This window comes from Oryzias latipes, chromosome 6 (genome assembly GCF_053564925.1).
Source record: "Oryzias latipes strain Hd-rR chromosome 6, Olatipes_Hd-rR_3.1".
NCBI lineage: Eukaryota > Metazoa > Chordata > Actinopteri > Beloniformes > Adrianichthyidae > Oryzias > Oryzias latipes.
In genome coordinates, this window is record NC_136242.1 from 5,602,225 (window position 1) to 5,619,461 (window position 17,237).

Below are 17,237 nucleotides of genomic sequence, written 5' to 3' on the forward strand. Positions count from 1 at the left end.
ATTATATTAACTAGTCTACGGACATTATCATCCGAGTGTCTGCCTTTGATGAATCCAGTCTGGTCGAAGTGAATTATGTGAGGAGTGATTTTTTCTATTCTCTGTGCTAGTGCTTTGCAGATGATTTTTACATCTGCATTGATTAGAGAAATAGGGCGATAGCTTGAAGGACTAGTGGGATCTTTGTCTGGTTTTAGAAGAAGAATTATGTTGGCTGAGTTCATGTTAGGTGGCATTGATTGGCTCTCATTAATAGATGTGACCGTTTTATAAAATGTTGGTGCCAGTTGTTCCCAGAATTCTTTATAAAACTCAGCAGGAAAGCCGTCAGGCCCTGGTGCTTTACCATTAGGCATAAGTAACAGAGCTTCATGAAGCTCAGACAACGAGAGCGGAGAATCTAAGTTTGTGATTTGATCCTCATTTAGCCTGGGTAGGTTTACATTATTAAGAAATGAGTCAATACTTTGCTCTGACGGATTGATCTGCGGTGTGTACAGGTTTTTATAAAAGTTTTCAAATGCATTATTAATTTTGACCGGGTCATGAGTGACATTTCCTGTTTGGTCCATAATAGAGGTGATTGATGATTTTTCTCTATTAATTTTAAGCTGATTAGCCAGAAATTTGCCAGATTTATTAGAGTTTTCATATCTTTCCAGTCGAAGCCTTTGTATCTGGAATTGTGTTTGTTTATTGATGATGTCATTTAACTGCAGCTTTAAATTTTTCAGATCTCCCAGAATGGGTTCCTGTGCAGAAGCAGCATAAGCAGTCTCCAGGGTTTTGATTTTATTTTCTAATTCTAATAAATCTGCTTTCTCTTTGCGTTTTTTGTGCGTTGAATAAGAAATGATTTTCCCTCTCATGACTGCCTTTGCTGTTTCCCAAAGAACGCACGGTGGGATGTCTGGAGTATTGTTGAAGTCTAAGAAGGTTGCCCACTCTTTTTTAAAGAATTCAAGAAATTCCTGGTCCTTTAACAGAGACGTGTTAAACCTCCAGGTTGTACCAGAGGGTGTGGATTTTTCCCTAGAAATGTTTACAGAGACTGGTGCATGATCACTGATAATAATTGGATGGATATTGGAGCTTTGAATATTTTTTAAAAGAGAGTTACTGATTAATAAATAGTCTAAACGGGAGTGTGAATAGTGAACTGGAGAAAAAAAGGTGAACCCCTTAGTGCTTGGATGACATGAGCGCCAAGCGTCGCAGAGACCCAAATCATTCATGTACTGCTTTAGAATACTTGCAGATCGCCATGTACGCTGGTTTGCTGCTGTGCTGAGTCTGTCAAGTTCAGGGTCCAAAACAAGGTTGACGTCTCCTCCTATAATGATTGTGGAGTCAGAGTGAACTGAGAGTGAGGTGAAGAATCTGTGAAAGAAGGAAGAGTCGTCAACATTAAGGCCATAGACACTCGCTATACAAAAGTCCTTATTCTGAATGGATATATTAATGATTACAAATCTGCCTTCTGGGTCAGTAACTGTATCCTTATGAGTAAAATTAAGATTTTTATTAATTAAAACAGCAACTCCTCGTTGTTTGGAGTTGTAACTGGTAGAGTATATAACTGGAAATTGTAAGCAGCACATAAGGTGATTCAAAGAATTTGATAAATGGGTCTCCTGCAGTAGAGCTATATCTGCTTTTAGACCATCCAGGTGATTTAACACTTTCAGTCTCTTTGGCTCAGAGCCAAGTCCACGCACATTCCAGCTAACGATGTTAAGACTGTTCATAACTGCTCTGACTGAAAAGGTGTAAAGCTAAGTAGTGCTTGTGTACCAGTCCGTGTGCGCGTGCCCGCATTGAGAAGCGCTGTGCACGTGAACGTTTTCTGGCTATGTGAGCTGCGTGTCGCGTGCGTCCTATGAGAGCCTGTGTGAGGTGATTGCAGTATGTCGGCGTGTGTGTGCGGGATCGCATGTGCACGCCCCTGTGTGCGCTTGTGTGCGCGCGCGCCCGTTCCGTGCATAAATAAATACTTACCGAGGATGAGTTGCTTCCAGGTGATTTACATATGATGAGGGGGGAGAGGGGGGGAGGAGAGTAAAGGAAAGAAGAAAAGAGATAGAAGGGAAAACGAAAACAACAACAAAACAACAATAGACACATGAGTGGGACTGAGATGAAGAAGAAAAAAAAAGACTGTTTTCCTGAGATCGAGGTGTGGATTATTGATGATCCGGTTTTCCATTCATTGAAGTTAGTTTAGCGGGTTTCTTCTGGGCAGCGCAGATGTTCACAGCGCGGATCTGAAAGCCTTCAGCACAGCCAGGGGGTGATCTCCGGGTCCCGGAACAGCCGGCCGTCCACGTAAAGTTTGTCAACGGCCACAACCGCTCTCGAACCAGCAGCAAGATGCTTCCTCCTCAGCGGGAACAGGATCTTCCTTCTACGGAGGATTTCTGCCGGGAACTGGTCATTCACGCTGTAATGCGTGCCTCTCAGTTCCCGTCCGCGGCCCTTCACCAACTCCTTCTGTTTGAAATGTTCGAATTTAGCCACAATAGGACGCGGGCGCTGGTGGTCGGACCTTCTTCCTCCGAGGCGGTGAACCCTGTGGAAAGAGATCTTCTGCACCTCCTCCTTGGGGAGCTTCAGGTGGACCTCTAAAAAGGATCTAACGGTGGCCTCGGGGTCTTCTCCTGCCTCCTCTGGAACCCCCGCGACCACTAGATTGTCCCTCATGCTCCTCGACTGAAGATCCAGGAGGGTTTCCTTGATGGATCGGTTCTCCTCGGAGAGACGAGTGGTGTCACTGTTCAGGATCTTGACGGTCTCTCTGAGGGCCTGGTTCTCCGCTGCGAGCTCCCGCACCTGCTGCTGGCTGAATTCCAGAGACTCCCGCAGACCTTGAAATTCTCTATGGAGGATCTCCAGCAAATTGAGGCGGCAATCAAAGCTGGAGAATTTTTATCAATCGAATCCAAGATATCGCTCACGCCGCTGCCTGGAGAGGACACAGCCCCGGGAGAGTCCTCAGGCCGTTCACGCTTGGCGGAGGGGGTGGTGGTGGCGGTTCTGGGCTTCACCATGTTGCAGGTATTAAAACACTCGTCGATGAAATTCTCCAGGTCCTCCAGGCTGACAGAAGCTTAATACTCTTAACAGGTTATGTTAGTTAGCAGGAAATATTTTAATATGGCGGAAAAATGAAACAAGATCGAAAATGTTTGTTCAAATGCTTACGCGCCGCCAAGTCGACTCACCACACTCGTCTCGCTGGGTCTCGCGATACTACAGCATCACCTCCTCCGCCTAGAAAGCCCCAATATTACTTATTTATATTGTTTAAGCAGCTGGAGTGCACCGGAATTTTGTTGTCACAAGTTTCTTGTGTAACAAGGATAATAAAGGCTTTCTGATTCTGATAATGCAAATAAATGTTTCATTAGCATCTCAAAAACATCCTAATAAAAATGCCTGTAAATGTGTAAACTAAGTAATTTAATAAACCTTATTAGACTTATTGTACTAATAAATGTCTTACTAATACCCTAAAAATTCTATTATAATACTTGTTAATGCGTTAACAAAGCTTGTTAAGGAATCTTAATATAAAGTGTTACCAATTTTCAGATAGTAATGCTATTCTGATGTTCTACTTATCAAAACGGGAGGTTTCGGATACAAGGAATTAAATACCGCATTCAAAAGTTGTACATAATAAAATGCTATGGTAGTATAATGAAAATTTGATGCCAAAAAACACTGTCGACGTGTTGTCATAAGATCACACCATACAGTGATGTAGTATAGAGTCTAGCTTTCTTGTGTGCATGCTGATTGCTTCTTTTACTCCATGCATTAGCAGCTGCAGAGTTGCATGCATCTCAAGGTGTTGCGGTAGCATTTGCATGGTCCCCGACATTCACCGGTGCAGCGGCACTTTGTCAACTGCCGGCACGACTGAGCAATGGGTGGGAGGGTTGACCAAGGAACTTCCCAGACTTGATCATTCTTTTGCCAGCCCCAGTTGAAGAAATGAAACCACTACATAAATGAATACAACAGGCAAAAGTAGAACATTTTACAACAGTGACCAAAGGCCTAAAATACACACATTTTTATGCTATTTTGAAAACTGGTGGCCATTTTGAAATTTAGGACACACTACTGGGTGTGCTACATTAGAATACATTCATACCAATGTAGATATCATTTATGAAACTGTATATGTATATGTCATTTACCAAAATTGGCAAGTCGGCCATCTTGAAAAATGGCAGCCATCTTGGATTTGTGGCTGGATAACGTACTTTTCTTCAAACGTAAGTCCTGAACATCGTTGGTGCCAATTTTGGTGCTTGTATCACCAAGTGAAAGATTCTTATGAACATTTTAATTAATGACTGGGGAGTTTTGTCCTGGTTGATGCAAAGATGATTAGTCGAGTTTTTCCCAAGCAAACATTAAAACCTGTCTTTTAGATCTCATTCCCACTTCACTGTTTTAAATATTTTATAGATATTTGGAGTCAGGGCTTTTAATTAAAGTAGAGTTGGTCTCTTCTGACAGGTGTCTTCCCCTCTGCGGTGGTAAGGCCCCTTCTGAAAAAGAGTCACTTAGATTTCACCTAATAAGGGAAAGACACATCATTTGTATTAATAGCCTACACAAATGTGACGACGCAACAAAGTATACACCTTTCGCTGTACATGTTTATTATTGTTATTATTTTATTTTATTTACTTTTTAAAGGTCAAGTGTTTGGTCTGTTCCAAAGAACGAGATTACATGTCAGGTTCGAGGCTTGATGAACATGCAGGACCCAAAATGCAGAGACGGGAGGCACACGGTTCCAGGGCAAAGGGGTTCATTCTTAAACAAAAGGCGCTGCTAAGCAGGGAAACAAAAACTCACTGTGGGCTAACCAGCTAAACAGGGCAGAAGACCGGCAGGGAGAAAGCGGTATGGACCAGCACAAGAGGAAGGCAGAGACAAGACTTAGTACCAAACAGGACTGACAAGACACAGGTGAACATGATTAGGAGAGATTGGAACCAGGAAGTAATACTCAAAAACTCAATAGCATGACAAAACAGGAAGCCTTTCAAAATAAAACAGGAAACAGACCAAAAAAGATAATAGTAAAATTACAAGTATTGAAATCGTGGATTTACGAGAAAAAAAATCAATTTTATGAGATTAAAGTGGGAGTGAGCATACACTACAGAGCAGCAAGTGAATGCCGTGCAGCAGCAGATCAGACCGACTAAACTTAGTTAAACAAGTGAGCTGAATCTTTATTGATAATGTTTCAAATGTCTGGAAGCTCATTTGTTTGATTAACGATTTATTAATGTTTTATTTATTGATGGGTGGTCTGCATGATCTCTGCAGCTGTTGATGAAGACGTCGGTGTCCCTGCAGCTGTCCACCTGAATCCTTTCTTCCTCCACCAAAGACCAAATCTCTATGTTTGTGTGACGTTTCCATCTGAGGAGAAGCAGCACTTTCCGGCGTTTTCAACGTTCCAATGCTAATATAACAGACTATTTTCATTCCTCTTTATTGTTTTATGTTGAAATGGGACGTTTCATCTGGAGGAGGGGGTGTATGTAACACTGTTTACACATTGATGTTCGGGTGACAGGTTCATGATATAAGGTGACAAATGAACTTCAGGTTATGTGAATGAAAAGAAAAGGCTGCAGAGGTCCTCTACACCCAAACGTGTCTCTGAGCTCCTTATTTCACACATGAAACTCAGCTTTACGGACACTGAACCCCTACACTGAGAATAATCTGATTTTGAGTCTCCAAAAGGTTCAGAATCTCTTTGTTTTTTAAACCTATCCGGAAATAAAGCTTCACAAAAGGCTCCACATATTTCATCTTCAAGCTAGGCTCAGATAAACAGAAAACTTTTTTCCTCGTTAATCTATACGTTTTTTTCTAGTAAATTTACGACTTAAAATTTCGTAATTTAACAGTTATGACTTTCTTTCTCGTAAATTTACAACTTCAGTCGTCATTTAAAAAAAAAAATGTTTGTTTGTAAACTGGCCCCGAAACTCGGTTGTAGAAATGCCATATTTAACTGATATTTTCTTATGTACACTAGATGTCCTTCTAGAGCAAATGAAGCTTTATGAAACATTGCACGGGAGTGAACCAATTGGACGAAAGGCTTCAATGATTCATGAAGCTTTATCTGCCTATCACTACTTACAACCATTGATATGTGAAATATTTATTGCAATGTGCAGTAATAACTTATTAGTTATAGGAGAGATTGACACAAATGCAGGTAAGTAGAGTAAACATGAACCAAAAACTCCACACTATACAATAAAGCACACTAATCTACACAATACAGAGCAGGAGTGGAGTGGAGCGCTGAGCTGATGACAGGCTGCAGTACACTACGTGACTTAAAGGCTGCCTCCATCAGCTCTGGTCCAATCAGAATCCACCCCTGTCCGGCACCACACCTGAAAACTATCATCAGAGACAGACACAGAAAGATCCGTAAAAAAAACAGGGGTTCCACTCGACATAGAAATATGTCAAAATGTTCTTTGACAGAGTTCAGGAATTGATGAGATGCTGAAAAGTAGCTGTAGGAACCTGCAACATCCAATGGGTGTTAAATGTACAGAGCCTTGAGCTTTCCTCATCCAGATTGATCTGCCAAAATCCCTGATGGGCGTCTAACACAGATTAGCAAAATTACCTTTTCCACAGTGAGCAATGGATATGTTCTCATTTTATCGCTCTGTCTTTTGGATCGATGCACATGCATATTTTCTTGGCTGTGACCATAGTGACCATACTGTCTAGCCACTCTGTTGGCTCTGTCTGCCTTGTAAAAACTTCTATGTTTTCCACAGTTCTTTTACTACTCTTTTACTGCCAGGGCTACAGGAATCCTTCCAGGTGTATGTACATCTGGTCTGACTGTGAGGTTTTTTTGGATGAGATGCTGACCTGTGAAACAACCAAGACCATGAAAAAAATCAGAATCAGAATCAGAGATAATTTATTGATCCCACACGTGGGAAATTTGTTTGTCACCATAGCAACTGACAGCAGAGGGGAAAAAAGACTTAGAATTAAGTAAAAAAATCATTATAGTCTTTAAAAATTTCTTGCTCTCTTCAAACATCATATACTCTATGAAATAAGTCTAGTATCAAGCATCTAGCACCTTTAACTGTAGTGCTCACATCTTCCTGAGTGGTTTCGAAGTCAATGTTTTGAGTTTTGACTTTTGTCCTCACAGATGAGCAATTTCTTGCTCAATGCTGCCACCTTGTGGCCAAAACACGGAACTTTGTTTCATTTTACTTGTGCTCATTTTGCTGTCAACCTCAAGAACAGTGATTTTTCGCAGTTATAACATTACAATTTTCTTCTGTGTCCAGCTTACATTTCAGCAGCTTTTTGTTATTGTAGGAGCTAAAGGCCTAGAAACTATTTAACTAAGTTCTAGCTCCTTTGATACACTGAGATGTGCGACGCCAGAGTTGCTTGACGCGCCAAGAGGGCTGTCGTTTCCATATACGACGAAGAAAAATGAGTCTTTCACTCCGATCAACTTTGCATTACTTTGTTTCTTTTATTTATTTACACTACTGAACGGATTGGACTACTCTTTTGCTTCATTTCCCGCACAAGCGGTCAAAAACCATTTCTCCATCTGGCTCATGCACACCTGTGTGTGGTCAGATCATCAACCAATTTATAATTGACAGCAAAACATGAAAACAGCGACACCCACAGGACATGTTTCTCAATAGGGCTCCTACAGTTATCCTTGAGTGTTCTGTCCAAATCTCAATGTTCTCAGTATCTGAAGAATCAACCATAACAATCAATATATGTCTAAGCATATATAATCTCTCTCTCTCTGTCTCTATCTATCTATCTATCTATCTATCTATCTATCTATCTATCTATCTATCTATCTATCTATCTATCTATCTATCTATCTATCTATCTATCTATCTATCTATCTATCTATCTATCTATCTATCTATCTATCTATCTATCTATCTATCTATCTATTAGTCTTCACAATAAATCACAAATTTATTGTTACTACAGTATTAAGCTGTGCAATACACATGCCGTCGTTGGAAATTGCGATCAATGGTGACCTTTAAGGCCTTCAGCTCCTATCTGTGTGCTCAGCTGTTGGACAGGAGAAGTAAAAGAAAATGGTGACCTTAAATATAATTTAAAAAAATTAAACAATAATAAATAAAACAATCTCATGGCAACTTGAACTATTTCACAAATCAAATAAATCTCTTTATGCATCTGACCAATTGGATGGAGTCCTTTACATCATTGACCAATCAGATGGAGTCCTTTTATGTTAGATGTTTGCCTCCTACGTAGATGAGGGCCATTTGGAGTATAATTGAAGTTATGTTGACTCTCATTTAAATTAAACTGTTGCAGTGAAATAGATATGATGTATTTAGTTGTTTTGCTGTTTGTTCATTTATCACAAGAAACATCGTCATCACAATATTGATCGCTAATATGGCAGTATATGAGTTTTCCTCGTATTGTGCAGCCCTAATATATATATTTAAAAGAAACGCCCCTCTCACCCTTCTGCAGGTGGTTTCTCCTCCAAGCTCGGGTCCTCTACCAGAGGCCTGAGAGCTTGAGGGTCCTGCAGTATCTTAGCTGTTCCTAGCACTGCGCTTTTCTGGACTGAGAGGTCTGAGGTCTTTCCAGGTATCTGTTGTAGCCACTCCTCCAGCTTGGGGGTTACTGCCCCGAGTGCTCCAATTACCACAGTCACCACTGTCACCTTCACTTTCCAGGCAAGTCTCTCATGTTCCTTCTTCCTGATGTTTCCATCTCTTGGCACTGCCACATCCACCACAACGGCTTTCCTCTGTTCTTTATCCACCACTTTCCTTTAATTAGCCTAGTCTTGTTAATTAGCTTTTTGGTGGATTTCATCCATGCTCTCCTGCCATCCAAATGAAATGCATCTTTTTTTTAAATTTATTTTTATGTGATACTTTAGCACACGTAACATAAGAAAATGTCTTTTTTGTTTCCATTCACGTCCGTTCACCAAACCAATGAAGACTCCAGGAATTAATTTATTCAGAATTCGCACCTCTGCTTTCATGTCTAGAATAAAAAAACACCAGATGTGGCGATTTTTAACATGAGGTAGCCAGCCTTTATAGAGAAAACCCAAACTGATGTGTGTTAAGTGTGCACTAACTTACACACTATATCTGTATTGGAAATTCAACTGTATAATAATAATAATGGATTGGATAGATTTATCTGCACTGTTTTAGACGCTCAAAGTTCTTCCAATGTGTCCACTGCCGCCCTATATAAGTTAAAGTCCCACCATCTGTCACACACCTAGGTGTGCGACATTGGTTCTCCGCATTTGACACGTCCCCTGGGGGAGCGGTGAGCTGCAGACACAGCCGCGCTCAGGAGGCATTCCGTGGTTTAACCCCCAAAACCCCCCCATTAATGCTGAGTGTCAAGCAGGGGGGCATTGGGTGCCATCAGTCTTTGGTATGACTCGGCCTGGGTTTGAACCCACGACCTTCCAGTTACAGGGCGAGACTCTATTTTTGATAAAGTAACATAAATAACATATTTTGTTCTTTTGTTTGAGCTCTTGGGAGCGGAGTTTTGGAATAAATAAGGGAGGGGGGGGGGGGGGGTCCAGTGTTTCGCCTTGGGCGCCAAAATGCCCAGGACCGCCTCTGGGCCTCTCCAGTACCCCGGAGAAGAGTCCCTGGAATGGACTTAATCCAGTTAGGGCAATCCGGATCCACTAAATCCAGCGATCCGGGTTTTGGCTGCTGTGACCCCCCCCTACAGCCATTTAGCCCTGCGGTACTGGAGCGCGTCTGTGGACCGGAATACCGCTGACCGGGAATCCCGGGGATGTTTTCCTCCCTCATGGAACACCTGCCGCCGGCCCAGTGCTCTCTGAGCCGGGAGGGTTGAGCGGGAGTTAGTGAGGGACGTGACCGGGAGGCAGCGGTGCTGTGCGGGAGCACGCTGCCGCTGCGACGCGCTGCTGCCAGCCTGTCATGGAGCGCACACGAACGCGGGTCTGAACGGGACAGCAAACGAGGTGAGGAGACGGCAGGACGCCTTCCGTTCTGGACGGATCACGGCGACTGTTCTCCGTCTAACCGTAGATGAATTATATTCCACAACGTGGGGATCGGTTCCAAATGCTCCCGGATTAGCATAACAGGCTAGCTGTTGTCTTTGTCTAGAGGTTGCATGCGTCCATTATCGGACATCATGCTGCCTGCACCTCAGCCGCAGGAATCGAACCCTCGCCGTGTTTTAGGCGACCGTTGTCCTTCTGGACGCCTGCTTTCACCTGTGCACGGTGCTGTGTTTGTGTAGGACCCCCCACGTAGGACCCCCATGACCTCTTTAGGGCTTGTTTTGGTGTCCGCGTGAGGCTGTTCCACGTCCTCTAGGTTCGGACTCCTGTGTGGGGTTAAACGTCCCGCCGGTTCCGGTACCGAGGGTGTCCGTCGGTGGCTGCAGTTGGCAGCGATGCTGATGTGTCCAGTCAAAACAACGCGCGTGAATGATGGTGTCATGCTCGGTCCATCCCAGCCACCAACAGGTTCGGCTTTTCTGGGTTCAGCATCAGTGCTGTGGTTCGGTGGAAACACTGTCCGGAACACGACGGTAGTCTGCGTCTTTCTTCAAGTTGGTGCAAAAAAAAAAAAAAAAGTGGAAATTTGACAATTTCGAAGCAAACCGCTTCTGTCCGATAATGGATCTTGTTAGCCTTGCAGCGGGCCACGGTGGGCCTCGAATCGTTATTTGGAAAACCAGAGAACCCACGCAGAAAATTCCACGCTGTCTGAGTTCATGAAAGCAGACTCGAGTGTTGTGTTCGTGTTCTGCAGCTAGAACCTCGCAGGAGTTCGCTGCCAGCCTGTTAGCTTCGTGCTAACCGACGCCTTAGCAGCTGCTTACTCGCCCTCCAGCCTGAACCAGATGGCATGGATTCGTCCGAGCAACAACATTTGGGTTACATGTGCTCTTTCAGTGAACCAGAACCGTTCTCGCCGACCTAGTAGTGCCGGTTCTGGTCACTAAAGCATACAGAGTATACAGGTTTTGCATCAGGCGAGGTTTGCGTGGTGACTAGAGGGTCAGGGGTCAGCTGCACAGCCCCGAACCTGGATCAACCTCACTGCGATAATCTGGGCCTGCAGAGTCAGCTTCATAGATGGAAACCAGGCTTGATGGGTCACCCGCACACATCTGAAACGGGCCTGCAGGGTCAGTTGCAAAGACTCGAACCAGGTCTGTGGGCTCAGTTCTCACCGGGCCTGTGGGCTCAGCTTGTCAGACCTAAACCGGGCCTGTGGGCTCAGCTTGTCAGACCTAAACCGGGCCTGTGGGCTCAGCTTGTCAGACCTAAACCGGGCCTGCTCATCAAGTAGGAAGACGCCCTTGTTGGTTGATCCTTGTGTTTTCCTGCAGTGATGTTTTCTGACAGACTGCTGGGTTTGGACCTGCGGTTTGCCGTTGTTGCTTCTTCCATAAATCTGGACTCCTCTCCTGTTGCTCCTCTGTCCAGGTGAGGAGTAGGCGGATGGTGGCAGCATCACCTCCACCCTGAGCGGGGCAAGCAAGTGGCAGCGGCGTTGGGAGGTGCACACCTGGCCCCTGGGATGGGCCAGCACCTGTTGAGACAAGGTAACTCCCATGTGAACCAGGTGCTTCACCTGAAAGTGAAGTGGAGTGCACCACCCACAGCACAGTTTTCTGTCAACTACCAAGATCGAGGAAGACGTGATGGTTAGGTTTGACAAGGAAAATAGGAAGCTGTTGGACCAGAAGAGACCTTTCCATGCTTGTCTCCCTGTTTCAGCTGAAGCAGCTGCTTCAGTCGCCACAGAGCACACCTGGACACTTCTCTTTATCTGCAGCAGGCGGCGCTCCGACCCACAAAGGTCACGTCAATCAGACACAAGGAAACAAACCTCCACAGGAGCTTAGATTGTCCAGAAAACTGACCATGAAGACACAAGCAGAGGAAAGTGAGAACTTCACCTTCTCTCTCCTCAAAGCCAACAGAGGAGGAACGTGGGCGTCTGAGCGCTGAGAGTCATGGTTTACAGCGTGAACAGTTGACCTACAAACAGGGCTGCACAGAAAGGAAAAGGGGGAAAAATGGCGTGCCAGAGGAAAACTTGCAGTGTGCATTTAAAGTCCCACTTCACTCAACTTTTGATCTGTTTTCTAATTGTTCCCAGTGGTCTTTTAATTATGATTACAGTATCCCCCCCCCCCCCGTAGTAGGACCAGAGACACCCGCAAATGCAGAGAACTGCCCCCTCCACCCCCAGAGACTCCTGCAAATATGCAGATTCCACATAAACGGAGAAGAACATTGGAAGATTGTACAACATAAAGAGTTTTAGTATTCAGGTCAATAGGCTGTACTGTAGTTTACTGTGTAACACATGAGGAGTGCCTCTCTGTGCCTTACAACCAGGAGTCCGTTCTTCTTCATCAGTTAAGTGTGAGAGGTCACCGTCTTCCAGAAGAGGATGCTTTCATCCATCCATCATTCATCTGGATGGTCATTATTCTCCATGATTTTCTTCTTTAGAGTATCAGGAGATTTTCCGGCTGTTTCTGAGTCAGCAGATGTCATTTCTCCATGCAGCGACACAAACTTTGGTTATAGTGAATCAGGAACCGGTGGAACCCGCTGTGAAATATTCCTTAGCAGCCGCCCAGGAAGCCAGTGTGCTCTTCCTCTCTGCTCCCCGCATTGATGTTCCCCTGCACCACCTTTGTAGACCATAGACTGTAAAATCAATGGACGAATCGAGGTGTGATGTCACCCATAAAAATACCTTACCTCAGGCTCTCGCGAAATAAGGCAAAATCCCTCACCATTGCTTGCTGATGCTGATGAATCGACATGTTGAAACCAATCGACAGTGATTGGTCCGAGTCGCTCTGAGTCATCGTATCCATGGCAATGGCAATAGTAGATGCCATAGATACAGTGACTCAAGGAAGCAATGGTATTTCCTATTTGGGAGCACGAGAAGGGAGGGGTTGTGTTTTCCACAGTCAATGCTTCCGACGCAAAAGTCTCATACAAGCGTCTTGAGTTGTCTGAATTTTTGTGAACTGGAGAAGTCACGTGACCTACGAAAATCAGCAAATGCGTGAAACCAAGTATAGTGAAACACGAATAAGTGGAGGAATACTACATGTCGTTTATAGCCAAACTAAACAAAACTGTCGTTTTCGGTGGTGTTTTTCTGCAAATGGGACAGTCCTGTATTAAGGAGAGGATGACTGGGACCATGCATTGTGAGATGTTGGGGAACAACCTCCTTCCCTCAGAGCATTAACCATGGGTCCTGGCGGGGTCTTCCATGATGACAATGACCCGAAGCAAACAGCCAAGAGAACCAAGGAGTGGCTCCGTAAGAAGCATATCAATGTTCTGGAGTGGCCTAGCCAGTCTCCAGACCTCAATCCAATAGAAAATCTTTGGAGGAAGCTCCGACTCCGTGTTTCTCATCGACTGCCCAGAAACCTGACTGATCTAGAGGAGATCTATATGGAGGAATGGGCCAAAATCCTCCCTCCAGTGTTTGCCAACCTGGTGAAAAACAATTGACACGTGGAATCGCAAATAAAAGCTACTTTACCAAAAAATGAACAGTGCCTTTTTCAGAGGTTCAAACATTTATTTGCAGCAGGAGCATACAAATAAATGATTTAAAAAAATCCTGCAATGTGATTTCCAGGTTTTTCTTTAGACGATGTCTTCCACAGTGAACAGGCACCTATGATGATAATGTCAGCCCCTCCTCCATGATTTCTATGTGGAATCACAGGGTTTTCAAATCCTTCTTTGCCTCACTGTACGTCAGTCAGCGGACCTGGGGGGTCTTTGCTCTGCTGATTGCAGTTTGTACGTAACAACTACAAGCTTGGTCAAACTGCACTTTTCCTCTGTTCCTGATTCACAATTGTTTGAATGAAGAAATACTCAAAAACACCATTTTAGTCTTAATTTTCTTTAAACACCCTTTCCATCCTCAGAATAATGCCTAAAGAACATGTTAAAAACAGCAAAGACACCATTATCATAGAGTTGGTCTTCAAGGTTTAGGGGAGGAAAGTGAGGAATTAATTTTCCTAAAAGAAATCCTGTTAACTGCCTAAAACCTGTTCTCCATTTCATTTAGTTTTCACAGAAGCAGCTGTAGTCATAAAGTCGTGTTATTTAAAAGTTTGAATTTTTAATATCGAACATTTAGTTGTTTTTCCCGTTTTCAGTTGAAATTAAAGTACCGGTACATGTTGAAATATCTACACATTACGGTACTTTTTTGTTCCTATTGTGAGGTGGGTTAAGAAGATGTGTCATCCTCATCTGAGAACCTGCTTTTGGAGATGTCCCGTCCCCTTATGTGTCTGTCTTTTCTGTGTCCAGGAGCGATGTGGGAGGTGGTGGGGAGGTGTTCGCTGCAGCCCTGAGGAGGCCCCCCACAGCTGGAGGAAGGCAGCCCTCCTGTGGCCCCCGCATCACCAGGACGCTCCAAATAAGATGTCCTGCCGGAGCAGCCCTCCAGGTGGGAAAAGTGTGGACTCCAGTGCGGTGGACACGTACGACAGCGGTGATGAGTGGGACATTGGCGTTGGGAATCTGATCATTGACCTGGAGGCCGACTTGGAGAAGGACAAGCTTGAAATGTCAATAAATAAGGAGGGAGGGGCCGCAGCAGCCCCCTCTGGGGCTGTGGCTGCTTTACCCAACAACATTAAGTTTGTCAGTCCCTCAGCTGCGATGCATTGTAAAGATGGCAAATCCAGATCAAAGCGCGTGAAAAGCTCCAAGGATGGCAGCAAGTTCCTGGTGTCTGATGGAGCCAAGAGGGAAGTTCAGGGCCGGGCCCCTGTAGACCCTCCACCCCAGAGCCCCACCTCCTTACTGACCAAAGGAGGTGACAAGAGCAGCAAAAACTCACGCACACTTCCTACGGTCAAGAAGGAGGTCGTCTGTGGAAAAAGTAAGAAGGACAAAACCGAAACGACAGCCGCTAAAGCGGTGAAAGCTGAGGAGGAGTCTGGAGCTGCAGCTCCCCCTTTAGGGACCCCCCACAACAGCCAGTTTGCGGGCCAGCAGAACTTGGAGTTGGGAGCAGATGAGCAGTTTGGACATGTGGTTCTGGACTCTGCGTGTCTGGGTCCGGCTGTGGCCATAACCGTGGAGCAGTACGATGATGACAGCCGGAGCATGAAGCCGGGGAACAGCTGTGAGAAGGTGAGAGGCTGCATGCCACACGCATTCAAGAACACACTTAACACACATTCTGGAACCCGTGTTTATCAGACTGTGTTCACACTTAACAAGCAGGAAGGGGCTTCTTCTTCTCTTTCTACTGTTTACTAGCCCTCGTCGTGGTGCGACATGTCATATCTAGCTTCAGACTTTTTCTTTCACAGCTCTATTCCCATCATAAAAATATTCAGTTCTATAGAATATAGAAAATTAAGTGTTACTTAATTTTAATTAAGGGGGGACTGTACAGTTTTTGAATGGCAGCAGACATTAGGGCAAATTCCTTTCCATGCGCACACTCCTACACGGCTGCAGAAGTGTGTCTGGCTTCACCTGCACAGTTTACATTTTCTCAAATATTTTTGTTATCAAAGTTTTTGTGAATACTTTGTAAATTGCGAGCGTTGTTGGTCCGTCGTGTCTGGATATTGGTGAACTTGAAGGTGTTTGGAGCGAAGCAATGGCCGATAACACGTCATCGTAAGAATGACTCCGACAGTGAGCACGCTTTCCTCTATGAAGTGAGAGCTCTCCGTGATAAAAGCGATCAAATGCAGACAAAAACAGACAACATGCAAAAAAACATTGAAACACAGATGGAGATAAAAAGCTTAGAAAACTCTTTTTTTTTTATGGAAAAGCTGTATTTAAAAGTGAGCTGGTGACGGAAATGTGCAATAATCTGGATCTGGAACTTTCAATCATGAGTTCCAGGATGGACGATAGTGAATCTAAAATCAGGAACAGAGAAAAAAACCTTTTGACCCACACGTGTCACTGGTTTATTGTTGGGCTGCCTCAAGCGGATGGAGACCAGGCGCCAAAGCTGGTGACCACGGAGCGCGTGAGGCCCAGAGCAGTGGTCCCCAACCCCTGGGCCGGGGACCGGTACCGGTCCGTGGGTCATTTTGTACCGGGCCGCACAGAAATAATAAATAACATACTTTAGCTCCGGTTTATTTATATCGGAATCTGAAAGATGTTTTATTTTGAAAAATTGCCCGATTCTCTGTCACATCCGTCTATGTCACCATTAACGCAGGCCAAGACGCTCTTCTCGGTCACGTGATAGATTACCGGTAAAATGAAAACCCAGGAACTACCAAAATGAGTAAAACACAAACGTCTTTGGAAAGTTTCTACGCCAAGGGGAAAAGCACCAGCCAATAGACACTACTTCTTTTTTGCACCATGAGTGTGGGAAGGGGAGAGGATGATGACTCCTGTGCGATGTTGTAGCACGCGTGTCAAAATTAAAGCTCGGGGTATGTGTTGTTACGTATCTGTTCCTCCTTCTGCGTGGTGTTGCTACAGTAATCCTCCGCCAACGTCTTAAAGACCGGTCCGTTAAATTGAAAAATGTGCAAGAAAGTTTATTAAAAGAAAAAATAAAAGACCGGTCCGTGAAAACTTTGTGTGACGTCAGACCGGGCCGTGGCGCTAAAAAGGTTGGGGACCACTGGCCTAGAGGACGGCACCCTGGGCTGGTGAAAGTGCAGCTCGCCTCCGTAGAGGATAAAGGGGCTGTCCTTTGTTTGAAGTCAAAGTTTAAACATCATGAAAACTACAGGAGAGTTTAGGTGTCGTCTGCAAAGTTTCACGCGGAGCGACACATGGAGACAAACCTGCTCACCCTTTAGATCCCGATGGTCAAAGACTACTATGTGGCTTGAAATGGGCGATCGATGAAACGTTCCCAAACAGCAGCGTGGGGCAGGAGTGTGATGAGACAATCTCAGCCTGTAAGGACTGAATGTGTTTCAGTTCACTGGAATGTGAACGGCTGGACGCTGAAGAACTATGAACTAAGAGCAAGTTCTCATGTCGTTAGAGCCTGATATTATTTCTTTAAATGGACTCATCTATATAATTTAATACCGGAGCTGGATGGCTTTACCTGGATTGGACAGAAAAGCTG

The 17,237-nt window shown here is 44.5% G+C and overlaps 1 protein-coding gene across 19 annotated transcripts in view; it reads left to right on the top strand.

Annotated features, from left to right (window-relative positions):
- The first annotated feature begins 9,721 nt into the window (after positions 1 to 9,721).
- Positions 9,722 to 17,237, top strand: part of LOC101169179 (zinc finger protein 609) — a 46,321-nt gene continuing 38,805 nt past the window's right edge. For 9 of the 19 annotated variants that reach the window (XM_078948305.1, XM_023955515.2, XM_023955514.2 and 6 more), the window contains exons 1-3: positions 9,722 to 10,096; positions 11,579 to 11,697; positions 14,471 to 15,301. In XM_078948305.1, the coding sequence (XP_078804431.1) occupies positions 14,585 to 15,301 (717 nt within the window). In that variant the 5' untranslated portion in view covers positions 9,722 to 10,096; positions 11,579 to 11,697; positions 14,471 to 14,584. Of the gene's footprint in view, positions 10,097 to 10,471; positions 10,675 to 11,578; positions 11,698 to 14,470; positions 15,302 to 17,237 lie in introns of those variants that run through there. The other 10 variants (XM_078948311.1, XM_078948310.1, XM_078948313.1 and 7 more) reach the window with 5 other exon arrangements.